A 13,437-nucleotide genomic window follows, 5' to 3' on the forward strand; every position below is an offset into this window, starting at 1 on the left:
TGATATTAAGGCCTACTAGTCATTGTTTTAGCTGTACTTAAACCAAAGGTGTTAAACTCTATTTATGGATGATGAGTTCAAACTTTAATTTGGGTTGGATTTATTACGTTGATTGGACAAGTTTTGAGCTATTTCTAAACCATTCTATTGTTTTTTTTTCTTTTCTAAATAGCATTACCCTTGAAGTTTTGTGAACTTTGTAAGTGTACAGAGAGGTTATTATAAGGACTGTTTATGAAGTCGCATTACCTTAACTCATTTTCTTGTCGTCAGTAACTTGAGGAAAAGTATATGTACAAATCAGTGGGCACCTTCGACTTCTTGCTGCGCTCCTCAAATCTGACTGAACGTGATGCATGTTTGCATTGTAATAAATGCATCCCATTCGGACAGATCTGCTCACCGCTGCATGAAGTCGAATGTGCCCATATATTTCATACTTTTCCTACAGATGGCGGTTAAGAAATAACAAATATTAACAGCCAAATGACAAGGCTCTTGCACTTCATACATGTGTGGACACTGGACATATATTGTATGGTGGAACACACATTAGTGACTGGGAGTTTCTGTCAGTGAGGAGCTGTTTCCCTACACAACACCATAGCAATTACTTTAAGCTCTTTCCACCCAATGCCAAGGCCCCCAGAGGAAGCCAGCTGTGAATGCTGCTGCGCTCCGTCTGTCAATATGTTAATTAGTAGCTCTCGACTCCAAACGGGGTGAACTTTAACACAGCGTCTCACAGAGCAACTGTATGACACCCTGCAGATCTGACCCTAAGGAGCCTACACGTCTGCTTCCAGGTATGTGCCTGAAGAGGCTCTAGGTTTTACCTTTTGGTTTGGAATCTGAATGGGACCAATGTACCAACAACAAGCTATACGAAATCCATCCTACTGTAAGGAAGAGACTATTTTTTTCTTTTCAATCCAGACATGATCAAATAGTCTATACCAGATGCCGTATAGGACATTCAAGATTCGCTCATAGCTTTCTATTGAGTGGTGGAGTGGTCCATTATGCCAATTTTGCAAAAACGCCCCTGTCAGTGAGACATATTTGGATCTGTTGTCCTGCCTTGAAAACCAAAAGACAACAATTTTATCATCAAAATTCTATAGCTGATGTTTTTAGTAAGGTCCCACCTTTGAAGGTTTTAGAATATCTTATTAGCATAGATTTTAAGAAACATATTTAAGTTTCTATAAGTGCAGTGCTCTGGCCATTAAATAGCCTTAGTTGCGGAAATGGCCTTAAATTAAACAAACAAACAAACAAACCTTTTGGTTTGGAATGGTATGTCAAGGGACCTTGTGGTGAGTCCCTGAAACAGTCTCGGAGAGCGCTGAGGCCATCTGGAAAATGGAGTGGCCTTTTGAAGGGGTGAAGCGTTTGAAACAGTGGCCTTCCAGTGGCAAACAATAGGTCCCACTCTTCCAGTCAGTTTTATTAATAGACCTCTATAGTCTCACAGTTATGCCTTTGTGTGGTCACATAACCTTTTACTTCACTGTCTAGATGAGTAGAATAGTTTAATTCATAGAATTATGTACTGTATAATAAAGCCATTTATTAAAAGCCATTTAAATATCATAATAACTAAATGTAAGTGGAATGAGTGTCAGGACTTACAAATAGAACTGTTATACTCAATTACAAATGACATATTCATATTTAACATGGCAAAAATGTCTACTTTAACAGCTTGACACCATGTGATTGTCTAGTGCATGTATTCATGTTACCCTGCATTTTAGCCCTATGCCCACTCTAATAAAATTACTTTTCCCTCCTAAGTGCACTTGCTTCGGAACAAGAACATCAATGTGATATCAGCTATGTGGTGTAGATGTCATGGCAGGAGCAGACACATTAAGTTAAATGTTAAACTTTGTATTTTCATTTACAAACATAGTAATCCATCAGTAAATAAAATTTCAATACATTTGTTTCAGTGTTATTCGATATAAATCTGATATTAGCTCCTTACATGATGGTGAATATTGAACTGGCTTTAAATATACACTTGAATATACAAAATGGTGTGTATGACAAAATTTGGTACAAAATGACCTAAATCAACTAAATGCAGTGCATACATTTTTCCTCTAACTCATAAAACCTTCAAGTATGAATGGGACATATCAAAAACCACAGTACATCATCTAAGATCAATCATGCCCTTCATACACACAGTAAAACGGAATAAAACAATTCAGACAGTTACAGTGAGAAAAACAACAATGCAAGACAAAAAGTTACTGGTAAAATAAGACCAGGACAGAGGGTTGGCATTTTGGTGAGAGACAGTACATAACCACTGAGATGTCTACTGTTCAAAGGGGTACTGTGTAAAATATTGTGTGTGTGTGTGGTGTGTGAGAGAGGCAGAGAAAGACAAAAAGCTTTCTCTACTGTATGTGTGTGATAATGTACCAAATGGTCAAGAACAGTAGAATCCCTTTAGCAACTTGATCATATCAAAAAAACTATGTATATATATATTGCATGTACAACATGGAGTCCTGTAGACAGTTCAGAAGGAGTCTTCCCATCAGATGCTGCTGTGCCGCATCCACTCACTCAGTGTCTCTCAGTTTCAGTCCCTCTCCTCTCTCTCGACTGCCCTGCATCCCTGTCTCTCTCTTTCCGCCTGTCCAATCCCCTGTGATCTTCTCTCTTTCTGTCACATGATCACTCTCTTTTCGTCCTCTTTGCCTTTGAACTCAACTCTACAATCCAACCATCTTCTTGTGCTTTTGCCATCTTTTAAGCTGATATGTATTTAAAATATGTATATGTACAGTCAATGTAATATACATACAGCATATTTTAAGTAATAACTATTTTTTTTTTACAAATTATATATTTTAATACATATTCTTCTTAGGTCTAAATCTAACCTTTCTCTCCAGTATCTGTGATGATCACACATATTCTCTGATCTCTGATCAGACGGAGCTCCTTCTCTGCAGTGTGTTTGTGTGCCCTTGATGCTGTCAAGCACAGAATGCTCTGTGGCCTCTTTGATTGGCCAGCCGCGCTCTTGCTCCCTCCTCCTCGGCCTTCTGATTTGTCCTTTTGGCGTCTCAGAACGATGTGACACAGGTCATCTCATCTGCCAGCTCCTCCTCGTCCCGGCTCCGGATTGGCTCCTCGTCGCTGTACATGGGCCCCATGTCCGTGTGGTTTAGGAAGCCGCTCGAGCTCCCGCCCCCTCCGCTGCCCCGGCTTAGCAGATCACTGGCGGCACTCTCCATCTCGTCGATGGTCATCTGACAGGCATCAGCGATTTCTCGCTTGGCAAAGGCCACAAATTTGGGATCCTTGGCATAAAGACCCAGCCCCTCAGAGATCAAGACCTACAGTAAAGCCGCAAAATGAGGCCAGTTAAAAACACACACACACACACACAGAGACACAGACACAGACACTGGCTCTAGTGGCTTAAAAAATCTGGGTTAACACATAATCCGCATCCACAGTATATCATTCAGTCTGTTAGTGGACTGCAACATCTGCAGTAGTTTCTCAGGACCCACAGAGATCTTCAGTTTAAAATCGTTCCACTATTTATGTGCATAGGTGGATGGGTGATAATCCATATTTGCAAAAATGTCTATATATGAGTACAACAAAATAACTACTCTAATGCTAGGAGGATAAGCTAACTGCTTGTGGCAACTACCATTATACAGGTTCAAGAGCCTTCATAGAGTTTACAATTAGGAATGGTCAGGAATTATGGCCTGAGTATGATCAGCTATTTAATTCTACATTATTTATTTTATTATCAACGGGGGTAAACCACTAAACATTTTCTTAATGGATGCCATTCTTTTTTAAATGAGTAGTCTCAGACAGTGTGGTCTCTATTTTATTTGATTAATTGATTATAATACATTTTTCCTATATTTCCTATATTTCATTATTCTCTCTGCTGTGGTAACACTCTAAATGTCCCCCATTGTGAGATTAATAAAGGATTATCTGATCTTATCTTACACTGATTCCATAGTGCTCTGCACTCTGCAGCATTGTAGCACCATACACTATGCTCAGCTGTGCAGCACTGTACTCAGGGCTTCTACTGTGCGTTTCTCTGGACAGGTCAGGTGTGTGTGGCATCTTACCGCCTCCACCAGACTGTCGGCGCTCCCCCTCTTCTCACTGTAGTGCGGGCCAAGCTGAGCGGGCACCCTCAGGGTGGTGTAGGCCCGGTAGGGCTGGCCGCCGCCCGTCCCAGATGGCGCTCCGTACCAGTCCGGCCGCCCTGATGCGGGCATGCTTGCTCCGGGCGCCTTCTTGTCCCCCCACACGCCGGTGCCAGAGGCCCCGTCCTCCTCCACCAGTATGAGGGGGGCGTAGAGCAGGCGACCGCGCCGCGGCCCGGGGTTGGCCCACGAGGCTGAGGAGCCCGTGGAGGACCGGCTGCTGCTGCGCCTGGTCTCATAGCTGCCCCCGTACGCCTGAAGGAGGGAGGGAGAGAGAGAGAGAGGGGGGGAGGGTGGAATACAGGGAGAGAGAGAGAGAGGGAGGGACAGAGAGAAAGAGCAAAGGAGAGAAAGAGGGAGGGAGAGATAGAGGGAGAGAGTCCAAACAGAAGATGATGTCATTTTAGGGTTATTTTTATGGCCAAGTGATACACATGGTTTAATGTTTACCACAATATGGGTCCTCATGCATGGTACAAAACATGGAACATCAGAATTTTTAAACATCTGTGTGAAAAAAGAATTGTGTATGCGTCTGTCTGTCTGTTTGTCTGTCTCTTGCTCGTTCTCTCATCTTCAGATTTGTAAGGGTCTTGTCCTGTTTCCTTGTCTGTACTATGATTTTGTATTCCATTGTGTTTGCTTCCCATGTTACTTCCTGTTAGCCTTTGTTTACTTCCTGTGTCCTGTTCAGGGCTCGAATTATCTTTTTGTCTTTAAGGGGATCTCTCTATCTCATAAAAAGTTGGCACATCCCAAGGCGATACAATTAAATAGCCTAGGCGCAAGTGGTGTTTTTGCGCAGTATGCGCACGGTCGGCCTAGGCTATAACTTGACACACGCACACAGCTGACAGAGATTTTTCATAGAAATTGATTCCTTTTAATTCATTTCAACATATTATTGATTGCAATAGTCCATATTTCATTTCAATTTCACAATACAAAGAAATAGACTAAACAATTTAGTGTCATTGAATAGAGTGTCATTCTCAATTTCACAACGTAACTCATTTGAACCAGACCACCGTAGGCTATCTGGAACCATAGGCAGAGGATAGCTACAGATCAATTCACACAATCATTGAAGTAGGCTGTATTATGGGTCATAATTTATGGGTTTGTCAATAAACATAGAAGAGGCGAAGCGCAAGTTCAACAGCAAACAGGACTTTTTCAGCATGTATCAAACCATGTAGGCTAGCCCAATGGACGCCTATGTAAATAGACAAAACACTCGCATCAAAGCAGGGTGACTTCTTCGGACTTGCGAGTTCTGTCAAATCGATCGTATGCAGTTTGCTTATATAGTCTAGTGGTGTGGTGGTGAAGAGCAGTCATGCTGTGTTCAAGAGCGTAGGGTAGGTCCAGTAGTAGCCTATATTTTATATATAAAAGTCTTTAATGGTAAGAGACAGGGACGTCACTATGATTGAAAGACAGGGGGGGCTTAGCCCCCAGGGTTTTAGGTAAAATTTCATCACACCTTAAAAGGGCTTCAACGAATTGTACAGTAGGTACCCTTTGAGGCCTAGGCCATTTTCAGTGTAGGCCTAATTTTACTATTACAGTAAGCTCATTGTAAGGGCCATCTGTTATACTAGGCTATATAGTTTTCAAGACAGTATAGGCTACCCATATCTGGGAAAGTATATGATTGATGTTATGATGATGTTATTTTTTGTAAGGGGTTACTCATAAGTGAAGTGAAACCTGAATAAGAGAACACTGACTAGACTTGCACAACAATCGTCTCTTGAGCCATCGCTGACTACAGAATACCATGGAATTATAAAAGCAGATGTACGGATTGAGAAATTACACACTGCCTTTTCTCTCCGCCTTTCCTCTCCTGTATCATTTGATCAGTGCTCTTTTTAAGTTGAACTAGGGTAGTGCTTAACTATAGCTACTACAAACTACTGGTAACTTATGTGATCATTCAATAATCAAACAATCATCAAACAATATTCAAACCTAAACAATTGCACTCTAGACCAAGCTATGACCCTTTTTAACCAGATAAGTCATACTGTATATTAGTTCTTTGAGGCCTAGGCTATTTTCAGTGTAATTTTACTATTAAGCTCTTTGGTCATTGTAAGGGTAATCTATTATGCTATATATACATTTTCAAGACAGTATAGGCTACCCATATCTGTGAAATTATGATGTGATCATACTTATGGCAGCATATGTCAAGGAAACAGTCTCATGATTGTTACATTCATGTCACTGAAGCATGATGGTAGAAATATCTATCCAAAGCTCAGTTGATCTGTGCATGTCATGATCAACTTTTGATTCTTTGATTCCTTATTTTGGGCTATAACATTAGAATTTCAGCTCAAAGTTGTAGAAATGTGCTGCAATTGGAAAACTCGGGAATGGCTTACTGTACAGAAGAATGCTTCATATTGTCGTGTCCGGTAAGGTCTGCTGTTTATTCTTATGGTTTACCCTGTATTGAGTGACGCGTTTGTGAGATATACTTTTGATCATCTTAGGGTGGCTTCAACGCCCCCAAAATAGGCCTAAGGACGTCCATGGTAGCCTAAGAGATCGCACAGGGAAGGATAATGAGTATTGTTTAAGATTAAATTACAATGCCAGGCACCTTCAGATATGAGAGACCCCCTCAGATTTTTGACTATGTTGTTTTCATGGGAGCCAGTCCTCACTCTAAGGGAGCTCGGCTCCCTCTGGCTCCCACATAATTCGAGCACTGGTCCTGTTCCATGTGCTCCTTTGTTTATCCTTGTCATGTGCATCTGTGGTTCCTTGTGTCTGTGTCTCCGCCCCACCTCACCTTTCCTGATTATTAGTCTTGGTCCCTACCTTCTGTTCACCTGTGCCATGTATAGGTATAAGTATGTATACTCTTTTGATCCTGTGAGGGAAATTTGGTCTCTGCATTTATCCCAATCCGTGAATTAGTGAAACACACACAGCACACAGTGTACACACAGTGAGGTGAAGCACACACTAATCCTGGCGCAGTGAGCTGCCTGCATCAACAGCGGCGATCGGGGAGCAGTGAGGGGTTAGGTGCCTTGCTCAAGGGCACTTCAGCCGTGCCTACTGGTCGGGGTTCGAACCGGGCACCCTCCGGTTACAGGTCCGAAGTGCTAACCAGTAGGCCATGGCTGCCCCCTCAAATGTGTAGTCCTGTGTGTTTATACCCTCATGTTTACTAGTTCTTGGTCAGTCTTTGTTTGTGTGTTTGTTCATGTTTGCTTGTTGTTGTGTTGCGCTGTGAAGTATTTCTGTTTTATTTCTAAGTCAGATTTTAATTTGGCTATTTTTCTTTGGTATGCAATACATTGTGGACTAGGGGCATTTTCCTGTTAGTAAAGGAATGACATTCACAAACAGGCGTGGTGGAGCAGTGAAAACGTCGACAATCGGTCGACTCTGGTTTGATTCCTGAGTTTTGAGTCTGTTGCTTTGGATAAAAGTGTCTGCTAAATATCAGTCAACTTTAATATTAAACAGAGAAGTAGCCTCAATAAATCAGGTGTATACCCACAAATTTCGCCTAACTTGCATTGCATCACAGGACAAACCACCGCAACCACAAGGCGTGCAGTTTAAACCTTTGAATCAGATTTGGGTCAAACATGGGTTTGTGTCAAATGAAGCTTTGACATCACTGGTCACATGATTATTACAAATCAAGCTCCAATACAAAGCTTTTCTTGACAACTGGTTGTTTTTTTATCACATGCCCCAAAGCTTTGAGTAACATCACTACTTGTGAGTAAAGATTACTTTTGCTTCGAACCTTGCATTGTTGTACATTTAAAAACGCACCAAAAAGACTACAAAAAATAAACAAAATTCTACTAAAACAAAAAGGGTTGTGTCAAGATACTGACTTAATATCAATGTTTAAAACTGGTGGATACAAGAATAAAGGAATACATATTCTACAAGCACATTCTATGACAATTTGCTTCAGTTCAGAAAGAAATGCCATGTGAGGGATGGGATAGTTACAGTATCACAGTATCATTAATAACTTTGGGAAACTTTCAACTTTCATATTCAATAGCATTTCGATGGTTTCCAAATGGTGTTTGTCTCTCTCTCACTCTCTCTCTCTCTCTTTCTCTCTGTCTCTTATTTCAATGGTTTCCAAATGGTGTTTTAGGTAAATCTGTCTTTGTAGGCATGCATATACAGTATGTGTAAATGTGGTATGTTAACACCTAGCAATTAACAGCAATACCCTCCAAAAGCAGCACTTGGTAAAGGTGTGATTGTGAGGATGGTTTGTGTTCACCTGTGAGCGTGTTCTGCAGGGCGGAGAGTTCTGGTGGTAGGTGCCAGGTATGGGGAGGTCGTCACTACTGCCCTGACGCCTCAGACACTGGATGTTAAAAGACGGTTTGCGACCTGCAGACACACACACGCACGCACACACACACACACACACACACACACACACACACACACACACGCACGCACACACACACGCACACACACACACACACACACACACACAAAACACACAAATATGATAACTGAGCAGTGAGCACAATGTCACACACACACTGACAACAAGTCCTAAGTCCCCCCAAACATACATACACACACACACACACACACACACACACACACACACACACACACACAGCAACATCTCACACCATAGGAGAAAACCACGGCAGACAGAGCCCAGATAGCCACTTACCTGTAGGTGTTGCGGGGAGAAGGCGTCGACGGGCAGTTCTTCTGGCCTCTCCGTATCCGTTCGCATACTGGTTGGCGTAAACAGAGTGGGCAGAAGGTGAGTCGTACATCTGGTTGCGATGTCCAGGGTACCTCAGTGGCTCGCCGGGATAGCCTTGCCTATATCAGATCAGAAATGCTGTGATCATGCATCCTCCTCTACAAAAATATACAGTACTCATTCAAATAATCACAATTAACTAAAGTTGCATCTTATCATTTCAGCCCTGTATGAATAAGACAAATGATGAATTGTGGCAATAGGTCTATTGTGTCTAGATATTTGTATATAATACTGAAACTAATGCAAACCAAATGTAAGACTTATGTGTACAGTAATCACCAATTATGCTTAATTGAACACACGCATATTACTTCCATGAGATGTAAATATAGCATAAACGTGCAGACACATCATCTATTTCATACATTCAGAATGACTTCATTCTCTATTTCTACACTACGGACTTATTCATTTTGAAGTTTAAAAACATGTCTGTGGGTTTTCTTTTCGCCTACCCCTCTCTTGAGATAATGCTTTCACTATCGTCCTCCCTGTAATAGCCCTGCTCTCCGGAGTAGCCGTCATCCCCATCCATCAGATCTTTCCTGCGAGACGAATAGTGGTCCCTTGGCTCCCTCCTGGTCGGTTGAGATGAGAGATTAATTTGAGACAAGTTAGGGACTTCCATGAATTTAAAATAGAGTTTGAGAACGGTAAAAAAAACAAAAAAAAACACAAGATGGGATAGAATGAACTGCTTACCGAGAGTACTTGTAATAGGAATTTCTATTAGAAAAAATGACAAATAACAAATTCATGTAACAAGCACCCACAACATAATACAGTATATGTAGAGTCAGTTTGTGTGCATATACTGTATTAAAGTATTTAAGTAGATAAGTGCATAATCTGTATTGTAATACATCATCTCAGACAGGAAAGGTCAAAAACTGTTGTGAGATTCAATTGTAAGATCAGACCACCCATGATATCTACAGTGAATTCTATAGGGAAGACCACAGCACAGAAGGGATGCTTTACTCCAAATATTATTGAACTTCACTTATGTAGGTAACCTAGTTTCATCAGGGCACTGGTCATTGATATCACTTGGCTCTTGTGTGTGATTCCTGACCTCTTGGGTGGCTGGTCGATCACGCCATTCCTGTAGTGTGAGTGGTGTGACCTCCTGTCGTCCCTCCTCATGTCGTCCTCGATCAGCCCCCCTCCGTTGGGCGTCTTGGCCAGGGCGCTCCTATGCGACAACCCGCCGTTGGAGACGCCCTCTCCGGGAAGAGGGACGGAGGTGTTGGTGGGCGTGTGGCCCATGGAGGCCCGGCGGTCTTTGGCGGAGGGCTCTGAGTGCCCTGCATAGCCATTCTCACCCTGCGGAAACAAACCCAGGAGAGGTGAGATATGGACGACCTGTGCTTGGTCCAGAGGGCTTGGTCCAGAGGGAGAAGCATCCAAATTGGCCATAACTGTCTATTTATATTTAACATTTTCAAAATCATTCTAAAGTATATTTGTTTTTGGGCTTTTATGCCTTTATTGCGGATAGGATAGTGGAGAACGACAGGAAGTGAGTGGGAGAGAGAGTCGGGGCGGGACCCGGAAAGGACCACGGGGCGGGAACCAAACCCGGGCCGCCGGCATACAGTGCAGGTGCCCCAGCCAGCTGCGCCACGGCTGGGGCCAACATTTTCAAAATCATTCTGTCTACACATACTCAATTAGCTGAAAAGTACACGACTTTCCTATTTGTATAGATAATCGGACAAACCACATACTGTATGTACCAAAAACCCCATGGTCACCCTTGCTACCAACCTTATAGTGAGGGTCATCCTCCTCTGGCTCTTCTTCCATGCACTCCTCTTCCTCCTCCTCCTCCTCCTCCTCCATGTCGGCGTTCAGGGCCTGTCTCATCTCTGGCCCCAGATCTTGCAGGGTACGCAGACCAGCCTGACACAGCTGCACGCGGAAAGAGAGGGGTCCAGAGTATATATGCTGGCCAGGACTAGCTTCCGGTCAAACCATCACTTAACACACACACACACACATCAGATCACACACACACACACACACACACACACACACACACACAGGGAAGATGCAGCATACTCGCTCATTGCTGGAAACAAACATGCCCCCCCATACACACACACACACACACACACAAACACAGACAGACAGAAAGACACACACACACACACACACACAACCAAACACACCTCACAAACAGACACTTGCATACATCAACACATACTACCATGTCCACACCAACACACACGTACACATGCTCATACTGACATATCAACACTGATGTACAGAGAGGTACACAGACACCTGGAGATTACACTGACACATATTAGTTAAAAAATAAAAGTGCCACTCATTATCCTATTGGCTTGCACAGACTAATGCATACACACCCGAGGGAATGCAGAACAAACAAAACATAACGAAACAAAACACCACACACGCATCAAGGACAACGTGCTCCATGTACGCGAGGAAAACCACCCACGTGCTGTCACCGAGGATAGAGGAACGCCATTTCGGCAGCTTGCACAAGAGGGTACGCATTTCCATAGATGGCCCAAGTGACGCATTCCACAGCGCAATGCATCTAGATCTCTAGAGATTCACTGGTTCGGAAAACCATCAAGACAGACTCCCTTGGTGATTGGCTTGATTGAAAAAACAGCCTTGTTTTGAGCATGGGCCGTCTGCTGGTTAACCAAACCTTGGGGGTTCCCACTCTAAGTCAAATGTAAAATTCCATGACTTTCCCCTGCCTTTCCCTGACAAAAAACCTGAATTTCCATGACTTACTATATAATGAATAGTACAATATACAGACCAATGATTTCAGAGCACCTGCGAAGCATTCAAGAATCTTTTACTTTTTAAGAGCGGGAGATGAATTACCGTAATAGGTATTGAATAAACACAGTTGGGCTATTCAAGCAAGAAGAAAAACTAATAACCAGATATACACCAATTCTGCGGAAATATATTTGTATTAATGTATTTTGGCAATTAAATTTTAACAAAATTCCCTGATATTTCATGACTATGCCCCAACAATTATAAAATTCCCCGACTTTCCATGTCTGGAATAGACTTTCTAAAATTCCATGATATTCCAGAAATTCCATGACCCGTTGGAACCCTGATTTAAAAAATATATAGGGCATACAAATGTGCATGTAGCATGTGGTATTGTAAGATGCTCAACCATCCAGGAACCTGTCTATGCCAAATACCTGTAAAGCAGAAGGGTTTTTAGGGTCTGGCTCCCCCAGATCCCCCTTCTCTTTCCGCTTGCGGAACTTCCTGAAGTAATCCTGGATCAGGAAGGTAGCGTAGAACTTCCCCACTGTTACTTCCTCATCTGTAACACAGAACAAGGGCATCTTAGTTTCCCAGGTCTGCACAGACACCACCTGGTCAAGCAGTAGCAGTATCCCAGAATAAAATAACTCATGTCCGTTTCTTCAAAGTACCACAGCTAAGAGATGTCCTGAATGCACCACAAAACACATAGGGTATCTTGGTCATAGACCTCTGAAGTTTTCCTACAAAAAACCTGCCATCTTTGAAATCTGGTATCTGGTGATTTTTCCTATGGGAAAATAACATGGGGATTTTGAATTATTGCACCTATTAAACTCTCGCGGGGATGAAAAAGTCTGAAATGCAGACGTTTTCCTGAACACACTTTTGTCCTCTGCCTTCGAGTGAATACTGTGATCTCCAGTATGTGAAGGCGGCACACTTAGATTTTTGCTACCCCAGAGCTAACTTCAATGCAACTTGCCATAGATAGTTAGCTTTAATTAACAACTGGATCTCCTTAAATGGGCAAAGGTGGCCGTTTTGGTTCTTTTTTGTAGGCGAACTTCAGAGGTCTATTGTGTTTATATCTATTCATTTTGTCGATATCACTGTTATTTGTGTAGCTATGTGTTCCATTTCATATTCACACTCTGGGAAATATGCATTCTATTGTTAATGTTTTGAATGGTCTCAATCTTAATGTGTCATTAAGCTTCAGAAAAGACAAAAATGTCATTATTACCCTAGTATTATGAAATATAATTTACTATGCACTGATTTACAGTTACATTCACTGCTTTTACTGCTATGCAAAATATTCATTGTGTACATTTGATCTGGTCTCTAATCATGGATTATGAATCCATTACCATCATATTGTTAAGCTATAGACAAACGTAACATGATTACAAGGACACCAAGAGTACAATCAGTTTACAGTTTTTCTCAGTCACTTTGGTGTTTTTCTCAGATCAGAATGAAAATTCTCATAACTATTAGTTCAACCTCCACAACATTTAGTCATTTGTGCACATTATAGTAGCAATTTCTCCTTCCTCTGAACAAATTGCAAATGCTTTTGGACATGTATCAGTTGCTTTCATACAATTCTCTGCGACAATTCTCATACATTATCAT

General features: G+C 42.1%; 1 protein-coding gene across 1 annotated transcript in view; it reads right to left on the minus strand.

Moving 5' to 3' along the window:
* Positions 1-3,092: 3,092 nt before the first annotated feature.
* The window catches only part of cacna1fb (calcium channel, voltage-dependent, L type, alpha 1F subunit), a 45,720-nt gene continuing 35,375 nt past the window's right edge, over positions 3,093-13,437 (minus strand). Inside the window, exons 40-48 of the mRNA XM_076277163.1 lie at positions 12,228-12,355; positions 10,786-10,920; positions 10,091-10,341; positions 9,718-9,741; positions 9,471-9,593; positions 8,914-9,071; positions 8,503-8,615; positions 4,137-4,472; positions 3,093-3,365 (exon numbers count right to left, since the gene is read on the minus strand). Coding sequence (XP_076133278.1) covers positions 3,093-3,365; positions 4,137-4,472; positions 8,503-8,615; positions 8,914-9,071; positions 9,471-9,593; positions 9,718-9,741; positions 10,091-10,341; positions 10,786-10,920; positions 12,228-12,355 — 1,541 coding nt within the window. The remainder of the gene's footprint in view (positions 3,366-4,136; positions 4,473-8,502; positions 8,616-8,913; positions 9,072-9,470; positions 9,594-9,717; positions 9,742-10,090; positions 10,342-10,785; positions 10,921-12,227; positions 12,356-13,437) is intronic.

Source organism: Alosa pseudoharengus, unplaced genomic scaffold, assembly GCF_046254945.1.
Source record: "Alosa pseudoharengus isolate Yale_2024_CS ecotype anadromous, Long Island Sound unplaced genomic scaffold, YU_APseudo_1.1 YU_APseudo_1.1_scf_9, whole genome shotgun sequence".
NCBI classification, from domain to species: domain Eukaryota; kingdom Metazoa; phylum Chordata; class Actinopteri; order Clupeiformes; family Clupeidae; genus Alosa; species Alosa pseudoharengus.